Source organism: Apis florea, unplaced genomic scaffold, assembly GCF_048593485.1.
Source record: "Apis florea isolate Af1SG1 unplaced genomic scaffold, ASM4859348v1 contig_1789_pilon, whole genome shotgun sequence".
NCBI classification, from domain to species: domain Eukaryota; kingdom Metazoa; phylum Arthropoda; class Insecta; order Hymenoptera; family Apidae; genus Apis; species Apis florea.
The window spans coordinates 2,831,846-2,854,974 of NW_028256481.1; the positions used below are offsets into that span (position 1 = coordinate 2,831,846).

A 23,129-nucleotide genomic window follows, 5' to 3' on the forward strand; every position below is an offset into this window, starting at 1 on the left:
AAATCAATAATATCGCATATGATACGGAAATAATAAAAGGATTAGGATCTTCAAATTTCTGTGACGCGAACAACATTGTATGTTACATCTGTTCTATGTTTCGTCTATGGTTAAATTATCGTAACGTGATTCGCCAGGTGTTTGCCACTTGCCGCGTGGCGCGTCCGAAAACACACGAAAATTGCCGAACTGTTAGAACTGACGCATCAAAGCATCAGTTGCATGTCGGACGTTATTACGGTTGTATCACATCTATTCTTTGATTCGGTAAGTAACTTCGTTTTGACAAATTAATATTTTTTGTTCAATGTATATATCTGATTATTTTATAATATAACAAATTTCTTCAGTTAAAATTTCTATATTTTTTGTTGTTATCTTCATTACTTTTTAAAAATGTACTATTTTATTTATATTAAATTTTATTTTATATTAAATATACTCTTATATATACAAATTATTATTATATTTTTATATAATATATATTATTATTTTATATATTTTTTATGGACACATTCTTTATTATTATCTTTATTATTAATGTTCACTTTTGATTATATTAAATTTTGCGTTTTAAATCTTTTTCTTTGTAACTTTAAATTGTAAACTTTAAATAATCATTTTTTAATATATAAAATTATAATTATATTGATGTGCTCTAAATCAATGTATTAAAAAGCAATCCAAGATAATACGTAATAAGTATTGTAATAAGAATTAAGTAATATTCAAAAAGTTATACATGGAGAATGATGAAATTAATACAACCATAAGATTTTAATAATTAAATTTCGTCTTTGAACGGTTTGATGTACTTATATTGATTTTGAACTTGTCGATCAAAATCGGTTTAATGATTTCAGAATGTTATGTTTATGTTTATACATAAACATATAAATGATAATATAAAACATTGAACAAGAAATTAAGACAAATATTTAACATATGTTTCATATAATTATTCATGAATAATTAACTTTATTCACGTTTTTGTTATATAAATATTTAATATTTTTATAATATTAATATTTTTGAACTAAATCAATTCTTTGATATTCAATAAGAAAAAATCCATTGTTACTATATTTTTCAATACAAAATATAAAATTTTGGGATATATTTTTTAATTACTATATTTAATTATATATTTTAATTATTTTTTTTTATTATTTTGCAAAGAAGATGCAAAGATAATGATACTAAAGATATAATATAAGATATTTATTAAAATTATTTTAATATTTTGTTTTTTAAAATATGATAAATTTTTTTAAAATTTTTTAAATTTCAAGTTTTTAAATATTTTTAAAAATAAAAAATGAAAAATTTTTTATTTTGAAATCATAGTTTTTGCTTTATCGAATAATTTAAATATCATGTAAAAAAAAATATGCATATTCTATAATTATTTCTTATAAATTTATAAAATTTTGAATTAATGTAAAATTGACAAAATTGATCAACAAAATATTTTATTAATTGATTTATTAGGAAAATATTAATTATATAATTTTTCATTATTTTTTGCATATTTATTATATATATACAAACATACTGGTAATTGATGTGCTATAGATATATAGATATATATATATAACATCATTATTATTACATGGATGCACAATATAAAATATACAATATATTTCATTTGCGAATTAAACTTCTCAGGAAGATTAGGAGAGTGGAACGAAAGTATATAGATACGCGAAAGCAGACGATTCACTATAGGTAAATTAACATGTGAATCGTGCATTATTTTATTCTTATTAAGTATATCTGATAATAATGAAAAGAAAAAGGAGAAAAGTTTACTCTATCAATGGTGAAAGCTCAAACGAGAATGTTGAAAATATGTATATACATGTATATACATATATATTACTTATTTAGAATCAAAGTAATTTTTCCAATACTATTTTCTATTTTCTTCTATTGTATAAATTATATTTTGTTTGGATATATATTTCAATTTTTAAGAATTTCTTTTTATTTTTAATTACAAAATGATTTTTAAAATCATAAAACTCAAGAATTTGAAATTTTTTGAGTTTTAAAAAATTTTGCAGTTTTGATATTTCAAATGAATTTTATTTTATTAATTAAAAATAGTATAATATATGTAATATATGTAATACTTAATTAATTATTATATATAATTTATAATAATTAATTAATTACTTAATTATTATATATAATTTCATATTAATATTAATCATTTAATATTATTATTAATATTTATTGATTTATAGAAATATATTTGAATTGTTTAATGCAAAATCAAAAAAATAATTTTTAGATAATGAGAAATGAAGTAAAAATTCTATAAAATACATAAATAATACTAAAAAATATTACATCTCTTTTAAGCTCCTATAAAATTATACCATCATAATGTCGTTTTTTTTTCAGAAAAGATACATGATTATTTTTTCATTATTGTTTTGATTTATACCATTCTTACATCCAATTTTTTTATGGATAGTTCTCATTATCGCATTTAGGATTGTTATTCTTAGACGTAATAAAAAAAAATGTGTTTACTGAAATAGGCATTATATCTATTATCTATTATCTATTAATTATTTAACAAATTATTTAAAAAAAATGAATAAAATATGATTTGATACAAAATATGATTTACAATAAAATATGAAATTTTTTGAATATAAGTCTAAATCGAAAAATAAGAAAATAGTAAATATAATGATCATGATTATAGAAAGTGATAATGTTATATATATGTTCTTATTTATTGCTTATTTTTTCTACAAAATCCAAAGATTCAATATCATCTATTTTTTTTTTTATAATGGAGTAAATTAATGTTTTTTTTCTCTTCAATTACAGATCTGAATGTGTTAGGCGTCATTATTTAATGTTCGTAAATGATTAGATACAATTTTTTGATTTTAGCAATCCTAATTTAAGAAATGACATATCCTCATTCAAGATATCTTTTACACTTCACTTTTTTTTAATTACTACCTTTTTTAAATTGTACCATTAATTTAAAAGTTTCCTTCCTTTATTACATAGATTTAAAATTTATTTTTTATGCAAGGTAAATAATCTCTGATTTGAAAATATAAAATGAATGTTTTTTCTTTTTTCTCTTAATTCAATATTTTTGAAATCAGAATCATTTTTCATAAATGAATGATTCGAGAAACGAAATTTATAATCTATAGAAATTTTATTATCTATTATCTTCATTATCTATTATTATTTTCATCTAATTTAAAATTGCGATTTTACACAAGTATTGCTATAAGTATTGCATATACTTGTGTATATTTTCATAGGCAATAACATATTTTTTCACTTTACGTGTGGAAGTATAGCAATGAATTTCACTCATATTAAAATTTTAAAAATGTGAATATAATCTTAACAAAATGACCATTCTTGCAAAGTACAGTAAAATTTGTTTTTTTTCTTATTTATAAAAAAATTAATGAAAATAAGTTTATATATTGTATAGTACATTATATATGCATAAAATAAAAGGAAGTTGAATTTTCAAGATGTTATTATGATCAAATCAATAAAGTTGACATCATTTTATTAAATGACTATATATATATATATATATATATATATATATATATATATATATATATATATATTAATTAATAAAAGAAGAAATAATTTATAATGAATAAAAAAACATATATATACTTATATTTATCACAACCACAAAATACTTTGCTTTTAAATTTATATAATTTTAAAAGTTATTTAATCAATTATTTTAATTAATATATAATATTAAATAAAATCATGATCACAAATAATCAGGTTAATTTTATAAGATAATTTTTATCTTTAATTTATCTCATATTATAAGATTTTTTCATGTTTAAAATTATAAAGTAATATCGATATTTTTTTAATAATGATATAGAAATAGAATGATTGTTTTCAATGCATGATTTCTTGTATATATATATATTCAATGTATATATGTTCTTATGAACCACTCTGGCAATATAATTCTTGTCTTACGATATTGACTCGCCTATATGAGAACGCACTGTTTCCATGATTACGTAACAGCAGTCTTACTTACTAAGTCTAATTATTTCGATAATGTAAAAAAGACAATGTATTAAAAATACAATTCAATATGCAAGTAAATTTATTAACTATTGAATGTTATCGTACTGGATTTTTATATATAAGCTATTTATTTTTTATTATTTCAAACTATACATAGATGTCATACAATTTTGTTTTTAGATTAATAAATCGTTTAAATGTTAATCAATATTTTAGATTTTTGAAATTACAAATTTTCTCATTATTTAAATATACATACAAATAATAAATAAATATATAAAAATTAATAAAACCTTTATGATATTACAAATAAAACAATTCATAAATTGTTGAAATCTTTATATAACGCGATATATCTTTAATAGAATAATTTTAAAAGTAATGATTGATTAATTAAAAAATAAAGCTACATTTATTTAAAATAATTGTTTTTGAAATGTAATTTCTGTAAATATAATACATATATATAAATATATATAAACGATATATATATACGATATATATACGATATTGTGATTCTAACAACTGGACACTAATTCTTATATTGTACAAAAGTTGTCTATATGTTTCTACAATTACGAAAATAATAATTATTCTCATATAAAAAATTCATGATCGAAATGAAATAAAAAATAATAAATGTTCGAGAAGTGAGGAAGAGAGATTATAATAGCGTTGTAAAGCAGGCATACTCTCGAAATCACGTCCTACAATTTAGTCTAATCGTTGAAAGCGGTTGATGACGATGATCGCGCGAAGGTTGTTCCAATTAATATTAAACGACCTGCGAAATGATGATACTGTACGTGAGTACAATAATAAACGAACCATGTACTTCACTATACATTTATGCAAAAATATATATATATATTTTTTTTACACTTTACATGATAATCATTTATAATCGGAATTTAGATAAACAATTTTAAATCATAAATTTATTATTTTGAAATCTATTTATATTTAACAAATAATATAAAGAAGAATAAAATTCAAGAACAAAATTACATTACATTTTGAATACCGATTCTTTTTTTTTTTAATTTTACATTTTCTTTTTTCATTTTTTCTTAATAACAGTTCATTGAACACAGTTTATTTTAAGATGCCATTCTATTCTAATGTAAAATTATAATGTATAATCTGTTTCATTTTACATTATTCTTCTGATATGTGTTAAGATAATTAACAATAAATAAAATAATTAATAAAATTGTGATTTTGTTCATAAAAATTTGTTATAAATGATTTGTATAAAATCTATAAAATTTTACGTATTATTAATTCTTTATGATACTGTGATTTAAAAGTTATTAAAAAACGATTAAAATATTTATGTATCCATATTTTCTTTTAAATTTCATTTTATCTATATTTCTATATTATTATATTTATCATTATTTTATTTTATTAATAAAAAACAGCCAATTCATTACAATTATTAATCTTTAATTTTTAAATCAAAATGAAAAATCATAATCAATTATAATTTGTATTATTATAAATACAAATAAATATTATTATAAATAAAATTACGTTTCTACAAGATTACATTCATAAATATTATAATATTAAAATTAATTCTTTAATTTTGTATTCTATTCTCAAATCTCTAATTGTCAAATAAATTACGAAAATGGTTTAAGCGTAACGTCTAATTACACAGTAGCTACGCAATGCGTGGACGTAATACGTAATGAGTATTTTCGCAGAAGGTAAAGTAGTTGTCCTGAGTTCGTTGACCGTGACAACAGATAGGCGGCTCTTACTTTCTTGCCATGACGAAACCAAGCAGAATCATGGACTGAATCCAGACTCCAGTTTAAAGTTTGGAGTTTAAAAGTAGATTTAAAATGTCATTGAAGCGACAATATAAAAAAAAAAAAAAAAAAAAAACAATGATTCAATGACACTTATCTAATTTCATATTGTAATGTTATCCCTCAAAAAAGATATGCGCTTCATTTTCATCATAAATTATGTAATAAACATGTTTTTTTTTATTTTTTTTTATTTTGTAATTCCTTGCAGTAAAATTCGTTGAAAAACAAGTAAGGTCACTGACGCGTGTCTCCCTGTTTCTGACTATCATGCATTGTGTCCACCTGCCGTTTCCTGTTTTCCCTCTTTCGATTCATTCATTTTATTTTATGGATGTATAATCATATATGTTTTTTATAGCGTATTGATGATTGAAAATAATTTGAAATATAAAAAATATAGCTGGATGTTATTTTTTTCGTTTTTTCACTAAAAAACAAAATAATGAATGAATCATTTCAATATTTAAAATTATTATATTTAAAAATAGATTATTTAAAATATCGAAACCTTAAAATTCAAAAAATTCCGAATTTTTGAATTTTAAAATTTTTTGCTATTTTTATAATTTGAACTTCTAAAAACTTAAAATAAAAAACTTGCAAAAAAATTAAATTTATTAAAATATTATTAAATATATTAAAATATATTTATTAAAATAAAAATTTCTTGCAAATTAAATACATTAATTATTGTTATTGCTACATTAAAAGAATTCGGGAAAAAACATAAGTATTCTAGGTTTTTAAGAGTTTTAAGAATTTCAAAATTTTATAAAGTTTTAAATTTGAATAAAAATTATATTGCTATCTAGTTTTAATTATATATATTTTTTTTATATTTTACATTATTTAATTTGCAATAAAGATCTCGATTCAAGTCACATATTGTAATATGAAAAAATTTATTGTATATAACAATATAATTATTTTTATTTAATAATAAGTAAAATTTATAATCCATAAAACATATTATCAATAATTGTACATTGATATTATTATTCATAAATCATTCAAAACATAGAACAAAAATTCATAGATTAGCAGTTTTGATTCAAGTTTCAAGGATCGATATAAGGATCTACCGGTTATTTTTACCGTTATGATACTTCTAACGGGATGTTGGGAATGCATCGACAGAATAAACTAGTCGAAATCATTGCTTTCTCGCACTTTCTAGATCAGTCATGCGAGAATATTCGGTTAACATTATCAACAAATTCTGGCTTAATTTTATTTACTTTTGACTTAATTATCTTGTAATTTAATATTGAAACCTATGTATCGAATACATTGCTTAAGCTTTTTTTTTAAAATGCGATCTAAGTTTTAGAATATAGTATTGTCTGATATAAAAATATTTGAAACACGATATATTATATTATAAATGCGAATATTATAAATTTCTATAATATTATTTTATCCAAAAATATTTTTAATATATTCATATATTAATGAGCAATTTTTAATAAAGAGACGTTATGTTTCATCGAGTAAATAAATCTGAATGAGATATATATATAATATACTATATTATATATATTTTTCGTATTATTCACGAAAACATGTGAATATTATTTTATAAGAAAATTTACCTAAAATGAAAATCTTGATTTTAATAAAAGTTTGTATATATGTTCATATTATATATATAATATATAAATAGTTATTCACAAAAATATCCTTGATGTATATGTATATATGCTTAAATTTAACGATTATATTTTTATTAATTACATATTATAGAAGAAATAAATTCAAATTTATTTTTTTTTTTGAAAATATATTATTCATATTTTCTCGTTTTTAAACTATTTATTGTACTTTATAAATATTAACAATTTATTTAATTAATTTGATAAAATAATATTAAAAAGTGAAATCACAAAAATAATCAGATATATATATTTAAAAAATAATAATATAATAAATAAAATAAATAAATAAATAAAATAGCAATTTTTTTATAAAATTTTATATAAAAATTAAATTGTTTCGATATATATATCATTTTGAGATCTAAGATATTAAAAATTATTTTTGTTAACAATATAATTTATATTTTATTCCTTAATATTCTTTTTTAAAAGATTTTATTATTTTTTTAATATATATGTATTTTTTTAATAATAATATATATTATTTTTTTATCCATTTGATGGTTCATATATTATTTACATAAACATATTTATGCAAAAAATTTGTTAATTTAGTTTGATGATTAAATTTATAATGCATCCGAATGTTTTGGCAAAAATAAAAATGCATTTTTCTTCAATTTTTGTTATAATAGTATTCAAATAATAAATTAGCAAATTTTGCATTTGATTAGGGTTCTGTGCAATATTGTAAAAGTTGTTATATATGATTTTAAAATAGAATAAGAATAAAAAATTTGTTAATTTATTATATGCTTTGAGTATTGCAAGATAAACCAAAAGAAAACATAACTTACAAGTACAATGAAATATATTGCAAATCAAATTAAATTAATGTTATGCGTTTGTATATTCTCATGAGATCATTGAACTATCCAAATAAAAAACGGATAAAAAATTCGGATAAAAAATAATACATATTAAAAAAAATAACAAATTAAAACAGAAATAAAATATAGACTGTTTGTTAATAAATAATATTAAAAATAATTTTTAATATTTTAAATTATTCAAAATATGTTATAGAAAATATTAAAATCAATATTTAATTTTTATAAAAAATTGTTATTTTACTATAAATTTTTAAAGTCCAAATACTTTTGACGGAAAAAATAATTGTGATTTTGTTAAATTTTTAATATTATTTGATTATATCAAGTTAATTAAAATTAAATTCATATTTATAAAGTATAATAGATGTTTTATCGAAAGAAACAAATTTGAGTTTATTTTTCTTATAATTAATATAAATATATCGTTATATAATTGTTAAATATAATCGAATTTATTTTTCGAATTATTTATAAAATTTTTCGATATTATATTATTGAATTTTATCTATATATATGCATCATGTACAGTGCAGTTGTTACTTGAAGACAGCTGATAACATATATATGCTATAATTTATCAAAAATCTATTTTTAAATTATGTGAATTTGTCAAAAATCTATTTTTTTACAGATTTGAACAGGAATTCTTTAAAATTTTCTTTATAATGAATATATAATAAAATATAGAAAATTATATAATAAAATATAGGAAAACTCTATTTATAATTAATTTTTGATTGCCCAGAAATTGTTTTATATATATATTGTTTTTTTTGCATTTTGCTAATGTTCAAACTCGCTATAAATAAATGTTAAGTATAATAATATTTTTTTTTATAAATTATATTTATATAAACAGTAAAGAAATTGCTTATATTGCGCGTATATTGTAAATGTATATGTAGTAGATAGTAATAATATTGAAGATTTTTTACAAATATCTTAAAAACTAAAATTGTTTGCCGGTTATATGTTATAAAGAACTCAAAATATTTCAAGATTATTAAAATTGGTGAAAAAAATAGATTCAGACAATTATATTTTATATACTCATAAATAAAAAATTATTCATTAATTATTCATTATTAAAAAATAAAAAAGTCCAAATATTTTTATAAACCATATATATATAATAAATAAATAACTTTATGCTTTTAATTTTCATTAAAGAATTTCTAATTCTTTCCATTACACTGCATATTTTATTAGAATATATATTCAATGTGCTATTTGAAATCATACTATTTTGATTCGCAAGCTCATTTTTAACATTTTATTACAATTATTCATGAAATAACAGTGTTTTAATATATAACGATTTCTTTCGAAAGGATATAAAGTGTATGAAAATAATTATTAATCATTGTACATATATATAATATAATATAATACATTATATATACAAAAAGAAATCCAAAATTTTAAGAACTTATAGTATCCACAACAAGAAAAAAAAATATTCTGTCAATACTGCAATCAATCTTTTCGACATAAAATCGATTTTTTATTATTAATGAACATTTGATGTTGTGAATATTGTTAATATTAATTAATATTAACAGAAATTATTTCACAAACGCAAATTCTCAATATTTATCTAATATTGATTGATTGATTAATTAAAATCATCTTTATTCTTCAGTAAATTTATGTCTATTTATTCGAATTATATATAAAAATAGCAAATATGAATTTTGTGTATGATTAATAGTTTTTACTTTTACAAGTAAAAGTTTTTTTCTTTTCGTGTCTAAGAACTTTGTGAATTAATCTTTGTTAATATTAATAGTAATAGTAATGTTAAAAATTTCAAATTAATATTCTCCTGGGAAATCAATTCCTCTATTTATATTTAATTTGCAAAGAAATTCATTTATAACATCGAATGTTTGTCAATAATAAAAATTGATTAGTCAAAAAGATTGATTGCAAAATCATGTTAATAAAATATTTTTTGTTCTTTTTATAATACTATAAACCCTTAAAATCATAAATTTTTTTTTATCTTTGTTTTTTTTAATACTATATATCATTTTCATATTTATTAATTGATGAAAGAAATTTTTAGATGAAAAATTTGTAGAAACTACTCATTAATATGTAGATGTATTAAAAATATTCTTACATTAAATAATAGATATATAATCTGTATTCATTCAATATTGTGTTTCAAACATTTTTAAATCAAAATCGAATATACAAAATGACAATATCAAGATTATTTTTCTTTACACGAGTACGAAATATATATTTATGAAGTATATAATAGAGGAAATAGAGGAAGTATATAATAAAGGAAAAAAAATATTTATAAAATATTTATAAAATATTTAAAAAAATATATATATATATTTATAAATTAAAATATAATTTTCTATATTCTTTTTTTATCCCATAAAAGAACAGTAAATATAAATATAAATATAAAAAAAAAAAATAGTAGATAAAATAAGTTTTATGTAGGTAAATCGTCGCAGTGAGTCATTTGATTGTGCATTTCTTATCTATATTATGATAACATTCGATAAGAATCCAAAAATTTCAAATAAATTCATTACATCAGATGAAAGAACTCGTTAAAAAAATTCCATCTACAGATATATAATATTCTATTTTTTAATATAATTTCATAATATTTTAAATGAAATTTTTATGATAAATTTCTCGAAATAGGTATTATTTATTTGTTATTATATTACATATATTATATATATATTATTATCTATGGAAATTCAAATTTTTAATAAAATTATAGATATGAAATTTAAATAGAAATTTTATCTTTTAGAAAATAAGAATTATTGTATTTTAGATTTATTTTGTATTTTTTTATATTATACATGTAAATATACAAGAAATTGTATTTTAGATATTTTATGTTTCTTTACATACATTGTATATTTTTTTATATTTAAATTTAACTTAGATGCATAAGAATGCGCAATCTAATATGTATAGAATTTTGTCAGTTTAAAATAATATTCCGTTTTTAAAATTCAATTCAGATATATTGAATTTTGTGTCCTTCGTAAATATATTATCTCTCGTCTATTCCATTGAGGGTCGTTTTAAATCCTCGTTGAATAGCTTTAACGGTGACACTTATAGTGTTTCTTCTATCAATAATGCAATGCAGTCCAATTTCGTTTGTCATTGTCTAATCTGTCAAAATGGTAGCAACGGGTAAATAAATTACTTTTACTCATCATTTTATCTGTTTAGAATTATCAATGATGGATGATTGAATTGGATTCGAATAAAATTTTTATTTATTATATGGATTTCAATTTTTGATAAAATTATACGGAAAAAATTTTATGATTTAAGCTCGATTAATAATATCTTTTTTATAATCTCAATTTTATTTTAATGATTATACTTTTTACTTTTTTAATGTTATTTTTCTGTTTTTTTTTTATATATTTTATTTATACTTGTACTGCTTAAAAATTTTTCAACATTATAACAATTTAAATATATTAAATGACTATTAATGAGTATATATTAAATATTAAAAAAAATGAAAAATATTATATAGTAAATTAATTTACAAATAAACAGATATTAATTTTGATAATATAAATCACTTTTTATCTTAAAAAATTTTTTGTCAATTTTAAAGAAATAAAATTGTTTTTCTTTCACAAGTATCACGATATTGAGTGCTATATTATTATATATATACAGTATACACTGAAGAATTTTCTTTTATACATATTATAATCTCATTGAGAATTATAATTCATTGAAAAAGAGGAAAAAACGAGAGATTTGTAAATGATTATTTATTATATTTATATTTTTGATTATATTTATATATTAATAATATATTCATGAGACATCTTTAGAAAATTCTACACATCAAAATGAACACAAAAATTGATATACAAAAATATCGGTTAAAATTACTTATTAAATTATAAGCAATTTAAATCCGAATTAGAATAAAATCCGAAGTAAAATAGAACGAATGTCAATGTGACGAGTGATGGAAATAGAACTATTTATTAGAAATATTTTTTATTTAATTCATATTAAAATAATATATTTATGAATATTCATATTATATTTATTTTCGATTCTGATCATTTTTTTTTCTATTTTATCTTAATTATTTTTAATAATTGAAGAACTAGTTCTTAACAATAAATTTTTAAAAATAAAAAAAAACATTCTTTTAATGATTTTTATACTAGTCTTTTATTATTTATATAACTATTATTAATTATTTAATACTTTATTTTTAATATTTTTTATTATCTATTAAATTTTAAAATAAAAAATAAATAATTGTAAATCTCGCATAATTGTTTGAAATATTATTTATATTATTTATATTTTATTGTTATTCTAAAATAGACCGGTATGGAGAACCAGCAGGTGTGGGTGCGAGATCCTCAAGAGGGTTTTATAATTGGCAAGTTCGTGGACATGGTTGATGGTGATGCTTTGATCATACCATTGGATCCAAAATATGCACAACGTACCTGCCCATTGGAAGAAGTTTATCCTGCTGGAGAATACACCAAAGATGTTGAAGATAATTGTAATTTCATATTTATAAATTATTTAATTTAATTATTTAATTTCTACTTCTAATTTCTAATTTATTTTTTCTTGTTACTTCTTCTTCTTCTATCTCTTATTTTTTCTAATTTTCTTTAATCTTCTATAATTTAATAGATTTTAAAATAATCAAAATAAACCATATATATATTTATTTATTTATTTCCATGATTTTTTATATATCGAAATTTCTATCAAATTTCTATTAAATTAATTGGAATCTAAATAATAATAATTATATAGTATAATATATATATATATATATATATTTTATTATTATTGCATAGTAAAATATATAAGAAATGTACTCATGTACATATCCGTTAGAAACAGATATCTTGCAGGTAACTTTCTCTTTTTCTTGCTTTTCAAAATTTACTTTCACTAGTTTGTTCTGTTTTTCATGATTCTAGGCGCTCTGATGTACCTGAACGAGGCCACATTATTGAACAACATACGGACTCGTTATTTCAAGGATAGTATATACGTAAGTAATTGTTCGCAAATTATAATGCATTATTCAAAACAATTAAAGAATACACTATAAAAATAAACACGTTTCTAAATAATTTAATAAAACTTGAAAAATGTTATGGATAATAAATTACTTTTTTCATATATTTATGAATATTATAATTCAAAGAAATAAATAAATTGATTAATGCTTTTTGTTAATACTTGTAGACTTACGTAGCCAATATCTTAATTGCTGTAAATCCTTATTGCGAGGTTAAAGATCTTTATTCTACTGAAACAATCAAAGCTTATAAAGGAAAATCTTTAGGAGAAACACCTCCTCATGTTTTCGCTATTGGTATTTATTGTTAATTTAATATATTTATTCAATTTTTATCATTAAATTTATATATATATATTTTTTTAATTAATTTTTATTTCCTTTTTTCTCAGCTGATAAAGCATTTAGAGATATGAAAGTATTAAAACAATCACAAAGTATCATTGTTTCTGGAGAATCGGGAGCAGGCAAAACTGAATCTACAAAGTATCTGCTTCGATATCTTTGTGACTTATGGGGATCCACGGCTGGGCCAATTGAACAGAAGATTTTAGATGGTGCATACTATGAAAAAAAGTGTTACATTATAATTAAATATGAAAAATAGATTATATACATCTCTCTATATTCTTCTTATTAGCAAACCCAGTGTTGGAAGCTTTTGGAAACGCAAAAACTAAGCGAAACAATAATAGCTCTCGTTTTGGTAAATTCATGGAAGTTCATTTCGATTCGAAATGCCAAGTGGTTGGGGGTTATATTTCTCATTATTTATTGGAAAAATCGAGAGTATGTCTTCAGAGTCCTGATGAAAGAAACTATCATGTTTTCTACATGATGTGTGCGGGTGCTCCTCCAGAACTTCGTGCAAAACTTGGAATTACAAAACCGGACGATTTCCAATATCTAAAAAATGGTTGTACACAGTATTTCTGTAACAATGAATCAGAAAAAAAGTTGAAGGAAACTCAAAAAAGTCATGATCAAATTATAAAAGGTAGCTTGCACGATCCAATCTTGGATGACGTTGAAGGATTTAATGCTATTGATCAAGTAAATATAAATATTATGTTAGATTATTTAGAGTTATACTACCAATATTTTAATATTTTTAAGGTTTCAAATTGCAAATAATTTTTATTAATTTATTTAACAATTTATTATAAAAAGCATTTTTTAAAAAATTAATAATTATATTTATATTTATCTCTCTTTTCGCTGATTGGATTTGAATTTTTTAAATACAGGAAAAAGCAACGGTAATTCGACCATTTTTTAAATATCAAACATTCTTTTTATTTGACTTTAATTTTTATTTATTTTTTTCCTTTTGAATTTTTATTACAGCGATCTTTTTCACTTATATAATATTTTATGTATATAATTGATTTTGATAGATTTTATTTCATAGAAATAATAATCAAGTATTCAAATTTTCATAAGGCTTTAACACGACTCGGCTTATGTACATAATTGATTTCGACAGATTTATTTATTTCATAGTTAAAATAATAATCAAGTATTCAAATTTTCATAAGGCTTTGACACGACTCGGCTTGACCGAAGTAGAAAGAATGGAAATTTATACAATGGTAGCTGCGGTACTTCATCTTGGAAATATTACTTTTGAAGACAATCCTGAAGACACAAAAGGAGGCTCTAGAATATGCGCCAATTCCGAGAAAGCAGTATTAATGAGTGCAAAATTATTAGCTGTTGATCCTGAAGAACTTAGACAAGCTTTAGTTTCAAAAGTAATGCAGACGAGTCGTGGCGGTATCAAGGGAACGGTTATTATGTAAGTTTATAAAAATTAGAAATAGAAAATCAAAAAAATTCAGAAAAAAATCAGAAATAATATAAAAAAGAAATCTAATAAAAATTTAATTATGATAAAATTAATTATAATTCAATATTTTAAGGGTACCATTGAAAGTTTACGAAGCTAATAATGCCAGAGATGCTTTGGCTAAAGCTATTTACAGTAAATTATTTGATCATATTGTAGCTCGTATCAATAAGAGTATTCCTTTTAAAGCTTCAAGTTATTATATTGGTGTTTTGGATATTGCAGGATTTGGTATGTATATATGTGTATATATGTATATATGTATATATGTATTATAATTTTTATTTTATAATCATAATTTATTATGCATTATTATTTTTTTTTAAAGAATATTTTAAAGTTAACAGTTTTGAACAATTCTGTATAAATTATTGTAATGAAAAATTACAACAATTTTTTAATGAAAGAATTTTAAAATATGAACAAGATCTTTATGCAAGAGAATCACTTAATGTTCCAAAGATATCTTATGTAGATAATCAAGATTGCATTGGTAAATATAATCATTTAATCATTTTAATCTTAAAATAATGATAATAAAATAATATTTTTTTATATTTTTTAATTTTTAGATTTAATTGAGTCAAAAAACATGGGAATTTTTAGCCTCTTAGACGAAGAATCAAAATTACCAACTCATAGTTTTGCACATTTTACTAGTGAGGTTCATCGTGTCTGGAATGGTCATTTTAGAATAACTTTGCCGCGAACTTCTCGCTTGAAAGCTCATAGAGAATTACGTGATGATGAAGGATTTGTAATTCGTCATTATGCTGGTGGTGTTTGTTATCAAACGGTATTATAATATTCTGTGTTAAACACGTTTTTATAGAAAATATTTTTATCACTAATATAATATACATATTATAAATATACATAGATATTATGCTTTCTTCAATACGTTTTAATTTTCTATTCTTTAAAAACTTTAAACAATTTTTCTTTTTAGAATCAATTCATAGAGAAAAACAATGATGCTCTACATGCTTCTTTAGAAGCATTAATTCAAGAAAGTAATAATAAATTTCTCAGAACACAATTTGCCAATAATTCTCGTCAGAAAGGAAAACTTACATTCATCAGTGTCGGCAGTAAATTCAAAACACAACTTGGGGAACTTATGGATAAATTAAAAAACAATGTAAAAAGTGTTTAAATTATTTGTTTTAATATTATGTTTCTTCATGGAAGGAATTAAATCATAAATTAAATTTTTCTATAGGGTACGAATTTTATTCGATGTATAAAACCAAATAATGAAATGGTGGCTTATCAATTTGATGGAAATAGTATTTTAGGACAACTTCGTTGTTCCGGAATGACATCTGTCTTAGAACTCATGGAACATGGTTATCCTAGTAGAGTCCCATTTCAAGAATTGTACAATATGTATAAAACTTATCTTCCGCCAGAATTAGCCAAACTAGAACCTAGATTTTTCTGCGAAGCATTGCTTCATAGTTTAAAATTAAATAAAAAAGATTTTAAATTTGGAATTACCAGAGTATTCTTTAAACCTGGAAAATTTGCTGAATTTGATAAAATCATGAAATCGGATCCTGAGAATTTAAGAAAATTGGTAGCTAACGTAAAGAAATGGTTGCTTAAGTCTCGATGGAACAAAATGCAGTTCTGCGCATTATCCGTGATCAAATTGAAAAACAAAATTATTTATCGAAGACAGCATTTAATTATTTTACAAAAAACAGTAAGAATGTATATAGCTAAAAAACAACATCGTCCTCGCATAAAAGGAATTCGAAAAATTGAAAACTTGAAGACACAGTTAAACGGTATGGAAGAAACATCCAAGCAATTAAAAAATCATGAACAATGTATGAATGACATAAAAAGATTGCAATATAATTTGGATGAAGCGATTAAAAAGATTAAAGTCAATGAGAAAATAAAATCAATGGAAATTGATAATTTATATATGAATTTAGTAAATCAAGTAAACAAACAAATGGCATTATTGCAAGATAATGTTAAACGACAAAAAATTGCTGAGGAACAAGCAAGACTAAGAAAAATTCAACAGGAATTAGAAATCGAAAAGCAGAAAAAAGAAGAAGAAGAAAGAAAAAAAAGAGAAGAGGAAGAAAATAGAAGAAAGAAACATGAAATTGAAATAAGAAGAAAGATAGAAGAAGAGCAAAAAAGAAAACAAGAAGAAGAAGATAAAAAAACTGCTGCAATTCTTCAAGTATATATATTTTATTTTATCATTTATTTTTTTTATAAGATAATTTTTTTTCACATATATGGTAATTTTCCTAATAACCAATAGTAATTATTCTTCTCGATTTTATGACTAAGATCAAATATAATATTTATTATATTGGTGTTTTGTCATATTTGATATGTTTCTCATCATGAAGTTAAAATATTGATTTTTCAAATCGGGTGGAATAAATAACATTAATTGTAACATATTTTATAATTTATTTTGAAGGCGCAGATAGAGAAAGAAGCAATGGAAGAAAGTAAATATCGCGAATTATTGGAACAGGAAAGAAGAGATCACGAATTAGCAGTAAGATTAGCTCAAGAATCAAACGGACAAGTTGAAGATTCTCCACCACCTGTACGAAGGTATTATATCTCGCATTATTTTTATCAATTTTAACATTTAAAATTTATTTCATCATTTTTCTTCGTTTTTCTTTCATTTATAATTAAAAAAAAATAAAATAATCTAAACTGATAATAAATGAATTTAAATTATTTAATTATTTAAAATCTAGCTAAAATATAATATAACTCGAATTTTTTTAAACAATAAAATAAAATTTTATTTTTTAAATATGTATATATAGTGGTTCCGATGTACAAATACCATCAAACAACAGGCTAATAAGGTAGTGTAACATTCGTTGAGATATTTACTGCATGCAAAACTAATATTTAATAATTTATTATAATTTTATTTTAGTAGATAATTTACTAACATTTATTTTTTGCAATATTAATATTTGAATTTTATTGCTTATAGAATGAAATATTTTTTATTTAAATAATATTCATTTGTTTCAAAATAAAATATTTATAACATAATTTTCTTGATATATGAACAAGATTTAAGAGAAATATATTATATTCTACTGAAAATTTAAATTTAAATTAAGCTTTTTTTTAATTTAAATTTATTATTATTAATTATATAAATTATAGATAATTTATAATGCAATATTTTTATTCTATAAAAATATCAAATAAGTTATAAGATTCAAATTACATAAAAAATAAGTTTAAAAAGATAAATTATAAAAAGATTTTTTAAAATATAAATTTTATTTATATTTCAAATAATAAAAAATAATTCCATTTAAAAGTTTATTTAATAACAATTATAAAAAATAAAAACAAACTTAAACAAAATTATCAAAATAATAAATTGTATATAAATTTTGATTGCGCACAAATAAATCATTTAAGATTCACAAAGTTAAAATAAAGAACCAGAGGCGAAAATAATTCTACTATTAGATGTGCAAATAAGTTTTTTTTTCTATGCGATCATAACTTCTGACTGAATTCGAATTACTTCCTATTTGAAAGAGCAGATGCCATCTGAAAGAATATTCTTTTGTTTTTAAAAAGTTAAAGAGTTGTTTTTAAAATGAGCGTGTTAAAAGTTTTTCTAATTCTATGCAACAATTTCAAGCAATATAACGTGCGAGAAGCATTATTTGCGTCATTGTTTACTTTTTGCATTGCAGTTTAGGAAATTAATTATTGAAAACATTGAAATGATTTGTGCGGCATTGGAAGAAAACGCTATATCTTACAGAACATGCAAAAAATCATATCAAAGATTTAGAGCCGGAAATTTTAATTTGGAAGATCGGTTTAAGTACATCGAAAAAATTTGATGATGGTGAATTAAAGGAATTGCTCAATGAAAATCCGAACTAGATGTAAGAAGAATTAGCAGAAAGATTGGGATCATCAGACAAGCAGTATCTATCCGATTGAAACAATTGGATAAGATTTAGAAGTTAGAGCGATGGGTTCCATATGAATTAAGTAAAATGAATAAGAAAAACAGACTTGAGATTTCTGTTATCTTGCTTTCATAAAAGGAAAAGTTTTCTGTAAAAAATTGTTATTGGCGATGAAAAATAGGTCTTATATGACAATCCTAAACGAAATTATGGATTAATCTCGGGGAACCGTCGGCTTCAGTGGCAAAACCGAATTTGCATTGCAAAAAAATTTTGCTATTTATGTGAGATTTCCAAGGAATTATTAATTATGAACTGCTTTTACATGGAAGGACAATAATTGCCAAATATTACCAAAATTAATTAATGAATTTATACGACTAGCTAAAGCAGAAACGACCGTTTACTGGATAAGGAACAAAATACGTGATTTCACAGCACGACAATGCTCGCTATACGTTACAAAAGGAACGTGAGATACAATTTTGTGTTGGGATGGAAAGTCACATGCTCTCTAAATATCCGAAAATGTATTAATGACTTCATAACCAACAAGTAGCCGTCATTTTTTATGGAATTTATAATTTACACACCAGATGGAAAAATGTTATAGAGAATGAGAATATTCTGAGCCATAATCTTATATCTGATTTATGTAATAAAATCTTGAATTTGGAAAAAAAAGGGGAAAGAACTTATTTGCACACCTAATATTATAGTATTGAAATAAAAATATGTTTATTATTATAAAACAATACTATAAATGTTATTTTTAAAAACATAATTGATATGAGCTATGACTATTGACATGCACAAAAAACACCAAGGAAGAATTTTTGATGTATACAATTTACAATTAAATTATATTATGTATTTACATTCATGAAATTTTAAATTCGTATACAAAAATTTTCAATATATAAAGAAAAAATGAATTATAACCATATGTACAAAATTATGACAAATTATGACAAGTTATAATATATTATGATTCATTTTTGAAAGATCATTTATTAAAATAAAATAAACAAATATTTTCATACAAATGTTCTAAATAATATAATATAATATTCTAAATATTCTAAATAAGAAATATATTAAAATCCTAAATATTATATATATGTGTATATTATGTGTATATATATGTGTATATACGTATAGAAGTATATGTGAATTATATTATATTGAAGTTTATATTATATTATACGAAAATTATTTAAAATATTTAACATTTGAATAAATTGTATAAATTTTTTTAATATATATATATATATTAATATACATATACATTTTTAATATATTATACATATAAATATAAATATATATATATATATATATATATATATATATATATATATATATATATATAATTTATAAACTAATATTAATTTATTTCATCTATATATCGATTAATTTTTTTTTGACACAATAGATCGGAGCAAATACGTAATAATCAAGTAGCTTTGACTAATAAAAAATATGATTTATCTAAATGGAAGTATTCGGAATTACGAGATGCAATAAACACATCTTGCGATATCGAGTTGTTAGAGGTAAAATTACATACATTTGAAATTATCTTATTTAATAAAATAAATGTAAGAAGTTATAGTAAAATTATATATAATTTTTTTTATAGGCTTGTCGTCATGAATTCCATCGTAGATTAAAAGTTTATCATGCATGGAAAGCAAGAAATCGTAGACGAACAACCATGGATGAAAATGAAAGGGCACCAAAATCTATCATGGAAGCTGGTAAAATTTAGATTTTATTTATATAAGAAGCATGTTATTTAGATAGAACATATTACATTAATATATTCTAATATTTTTTTCAGCTGCAAAAACACCAAGATCTCAAATAAAACAATCTATAGTCGAATCTTCGCAACGATATTTTAGAATTCCTTTTGTACGACCAACTGTAACAGGTCAGCAAGACTCACATGCACCTGGTAAACGAGGATGGTGGTACGCTCATTTCGATGGTCAATATGTTGCTAGACAGATGGAACTTCATCCAGACAAAGCACCAATTTTATTGGTAGCAGGTATAATTTTAAATATTCGTTTTTAATTCATTTTTATTTATTCTTTTTCTATCTATTTTATAATCTATAGCAAAAAATAATATAATTTAATTTAATTTATATATAATATTTTGATCACCAGTTATTTGTAAGAATTAGAATCATTATATTTTTATTATGTCAATATATTTTTATTATGTCACTAAACTTGCTTTCAAAATTAGATTTATAAAAAAAATCAATAATCGTATATATTTATTATGTTAATTAATATATTAAAAAAGATTATTTTTTGTAAAGGTATTGATGATATGCAGATGTGCGAATTGAGTCTAGACGAAACTGGATTAACTAGGAAACGCGGTGCAGAAGTTTTGGAACATGAATTCAATCGTGAATGGGAGAAACATGGAGGCAAACCTTATGTGCCTTCATGTGATCGTAAGAAATGAGACTATTCCATTACAACAAGTGAAAGTAGTTTTTTATATAGATTTTATGAATTTTTATATTGAAAATGAACTCGGAGCACAGTGCCTTAGAATATATGCCTTTTTTATTATATAATAAAGGCAATACTTTACTAAATCACGATAAGATAGATTCATATTGTTATTGATTAATATTGATTATAATTTTTCATGGAAAATATAAAATAATAAATCTGAGATGGATCTATATAGATTAGTAAATGTATAGTATGGTGTGCGCATAGCAACTATAATTACTTTTAATATAATAAATTTAATATTTAAAATCAATATAAATTCATATTAAATATTTTGTAATTAAAAAATTACGATTCGAAAGAAGATATTAAATTTGAAATTTTTTTTTTTAAAACGGTAGTTTATTTAATGAAATTAACTTATCGTGTTAAAATTTAGTGAAAAACAATAAATTTTTAATATGTAAAACTCTTTTACATTCTATAATGTAATATAATATAATGGAAAAACATTATGATTCCTTTAATTAATATAAATCATTGTTGAAGAAACTATCTTCGTATAGATATAATATAAATAATTTTATTTGTTTGTTGAAAAAGATAAGATATTTAACACAAATTGTACATGCAAATTTTGGTGAATATTAAAGGAAAATGTTTACAAATAAACAATATGTATCAATTAACTATATTTATCAATAAATATCTATTTGTTTCATTTCTTTTTTTATATTACATTAACATTGTTTACAATTTTTGATAATTAGATTACAAATGTTTATATAAATAAGCTATGTTAAAAAAGTAATATAAATTGATAACAATACTTATTTCATAGCAAAATATTCATAACAATGCAGAATAAAAGTCTATCAATGAGAAATCCAGCCACCATATATTTGTTCAAATTCTTTGGCAATTAATAGACAAAGATAATCTTGATTAGCTGCAGATATTACCTGAAACAAAATTAAAAATAAATTTTACAAAAATAGAAATTCTGAAGATATGATTAGAAAAGTATGAGATTAATTTATTAATTACTTGAAATCCAATTGGTAATCCATTTTTATCCATACCCATTGGTATGTGTGTTGAAGGTAAACCTGTTATATTTGCTAATGAACTATATATGCAATTATTTATTTCAAAAAGCATTGTTTGTGGAAAAGATGCTGTACGAAAATAGGATGGGCATATTAATACTCCATTATCTTTTAATATATCCTGTAAATAACATAAAAAAATTTTAGATTGATATGATAACAAATATAGATATAATTATATACTATGAGATTTTCTAAAAGTCTATATTATTCTAAAAGTCTATTATATTATTATTTATTTATTATAATCATCATAATTATTATTCCATTCGAATAATAATACAAAAGGTA

The 23,129-nt window shown here is 21.0% G+C and overlaps 2 protein-coding genes across 4 annotated transcripts in view; one reads left to right on the forward strand and one right to left on the reverse strand.

The window, feature by feature from the left end:
* On the forward strand, positions 1–22,450 carry jar (Myosin heavy chain 95F jaguar). 2 transcript variants are annotated; one of them, XM_086909386.1, is made up of 18 exons: positions 1–267; positions 12,730–12,916; positions 13,350–13,423; positions 13,621–13,750; positions 13,846–14,010; positions 14,094–14,506; positions 14,992–15,251; positions 15,376–15,533; positions 15,631–15,795; positions 15,875–16,098; positions 16,252–16,443; positions 16,525–17,508; positions 17,758–17,897; positions 18,122–18,163; positions 20,682–20,802; positions 20,889–21,006; positions 21,090–21,302; positions 21,582–22,450. In XM_086909386.1, the coding sequence occupies exons 1-18, from the start codon at positions 223–225 to the stop codon at positions 21,731–21,733; spliced, it is 3,783 nt and encodes a 1,260-aa protein (XP_086765512.1). In that variant the 5' UTR covers positions 1–222; the 3' UTR covers positions 21,734–22,450. The 2 variants fall into 2 exon arrangements, with proteins under 2 accessions (XP_086765512.1, XP_086765517.1); XM_086909391.1 differs by lacking the exon at positions 18,122–18,163.
* The window catches only part of LOC100864690 (fatty-acid amide hydrolase 2-B), a 19,980-nt gene continuing 19,265 nt past the window's right edge, over positions 22,415–23,129 (reverse strand). Inside the window, exons 9-10 of one of the 2 annotated variants that reach the window (XM_012493267.3) lie at positions 22,777–22,959; positions 22,415–22,691 (exon numbers count right to left, since the gene is read on the reverse strand). In XM_012493267.3, the coding sequence (XP_012348721.1) occupies positions 22,605–22,691; positions 22,777–22,959 (270 nt within the window). In that variant the 3' untranslated portion in view covers positions 22,415–22,604. Of the gene's footprint in view, positions 22,692–22,776; positions 22,960–23,129 lie in introns of those variants that run through there. The other variant, XM_031919730.2, reaches the window with a different exon arrangement.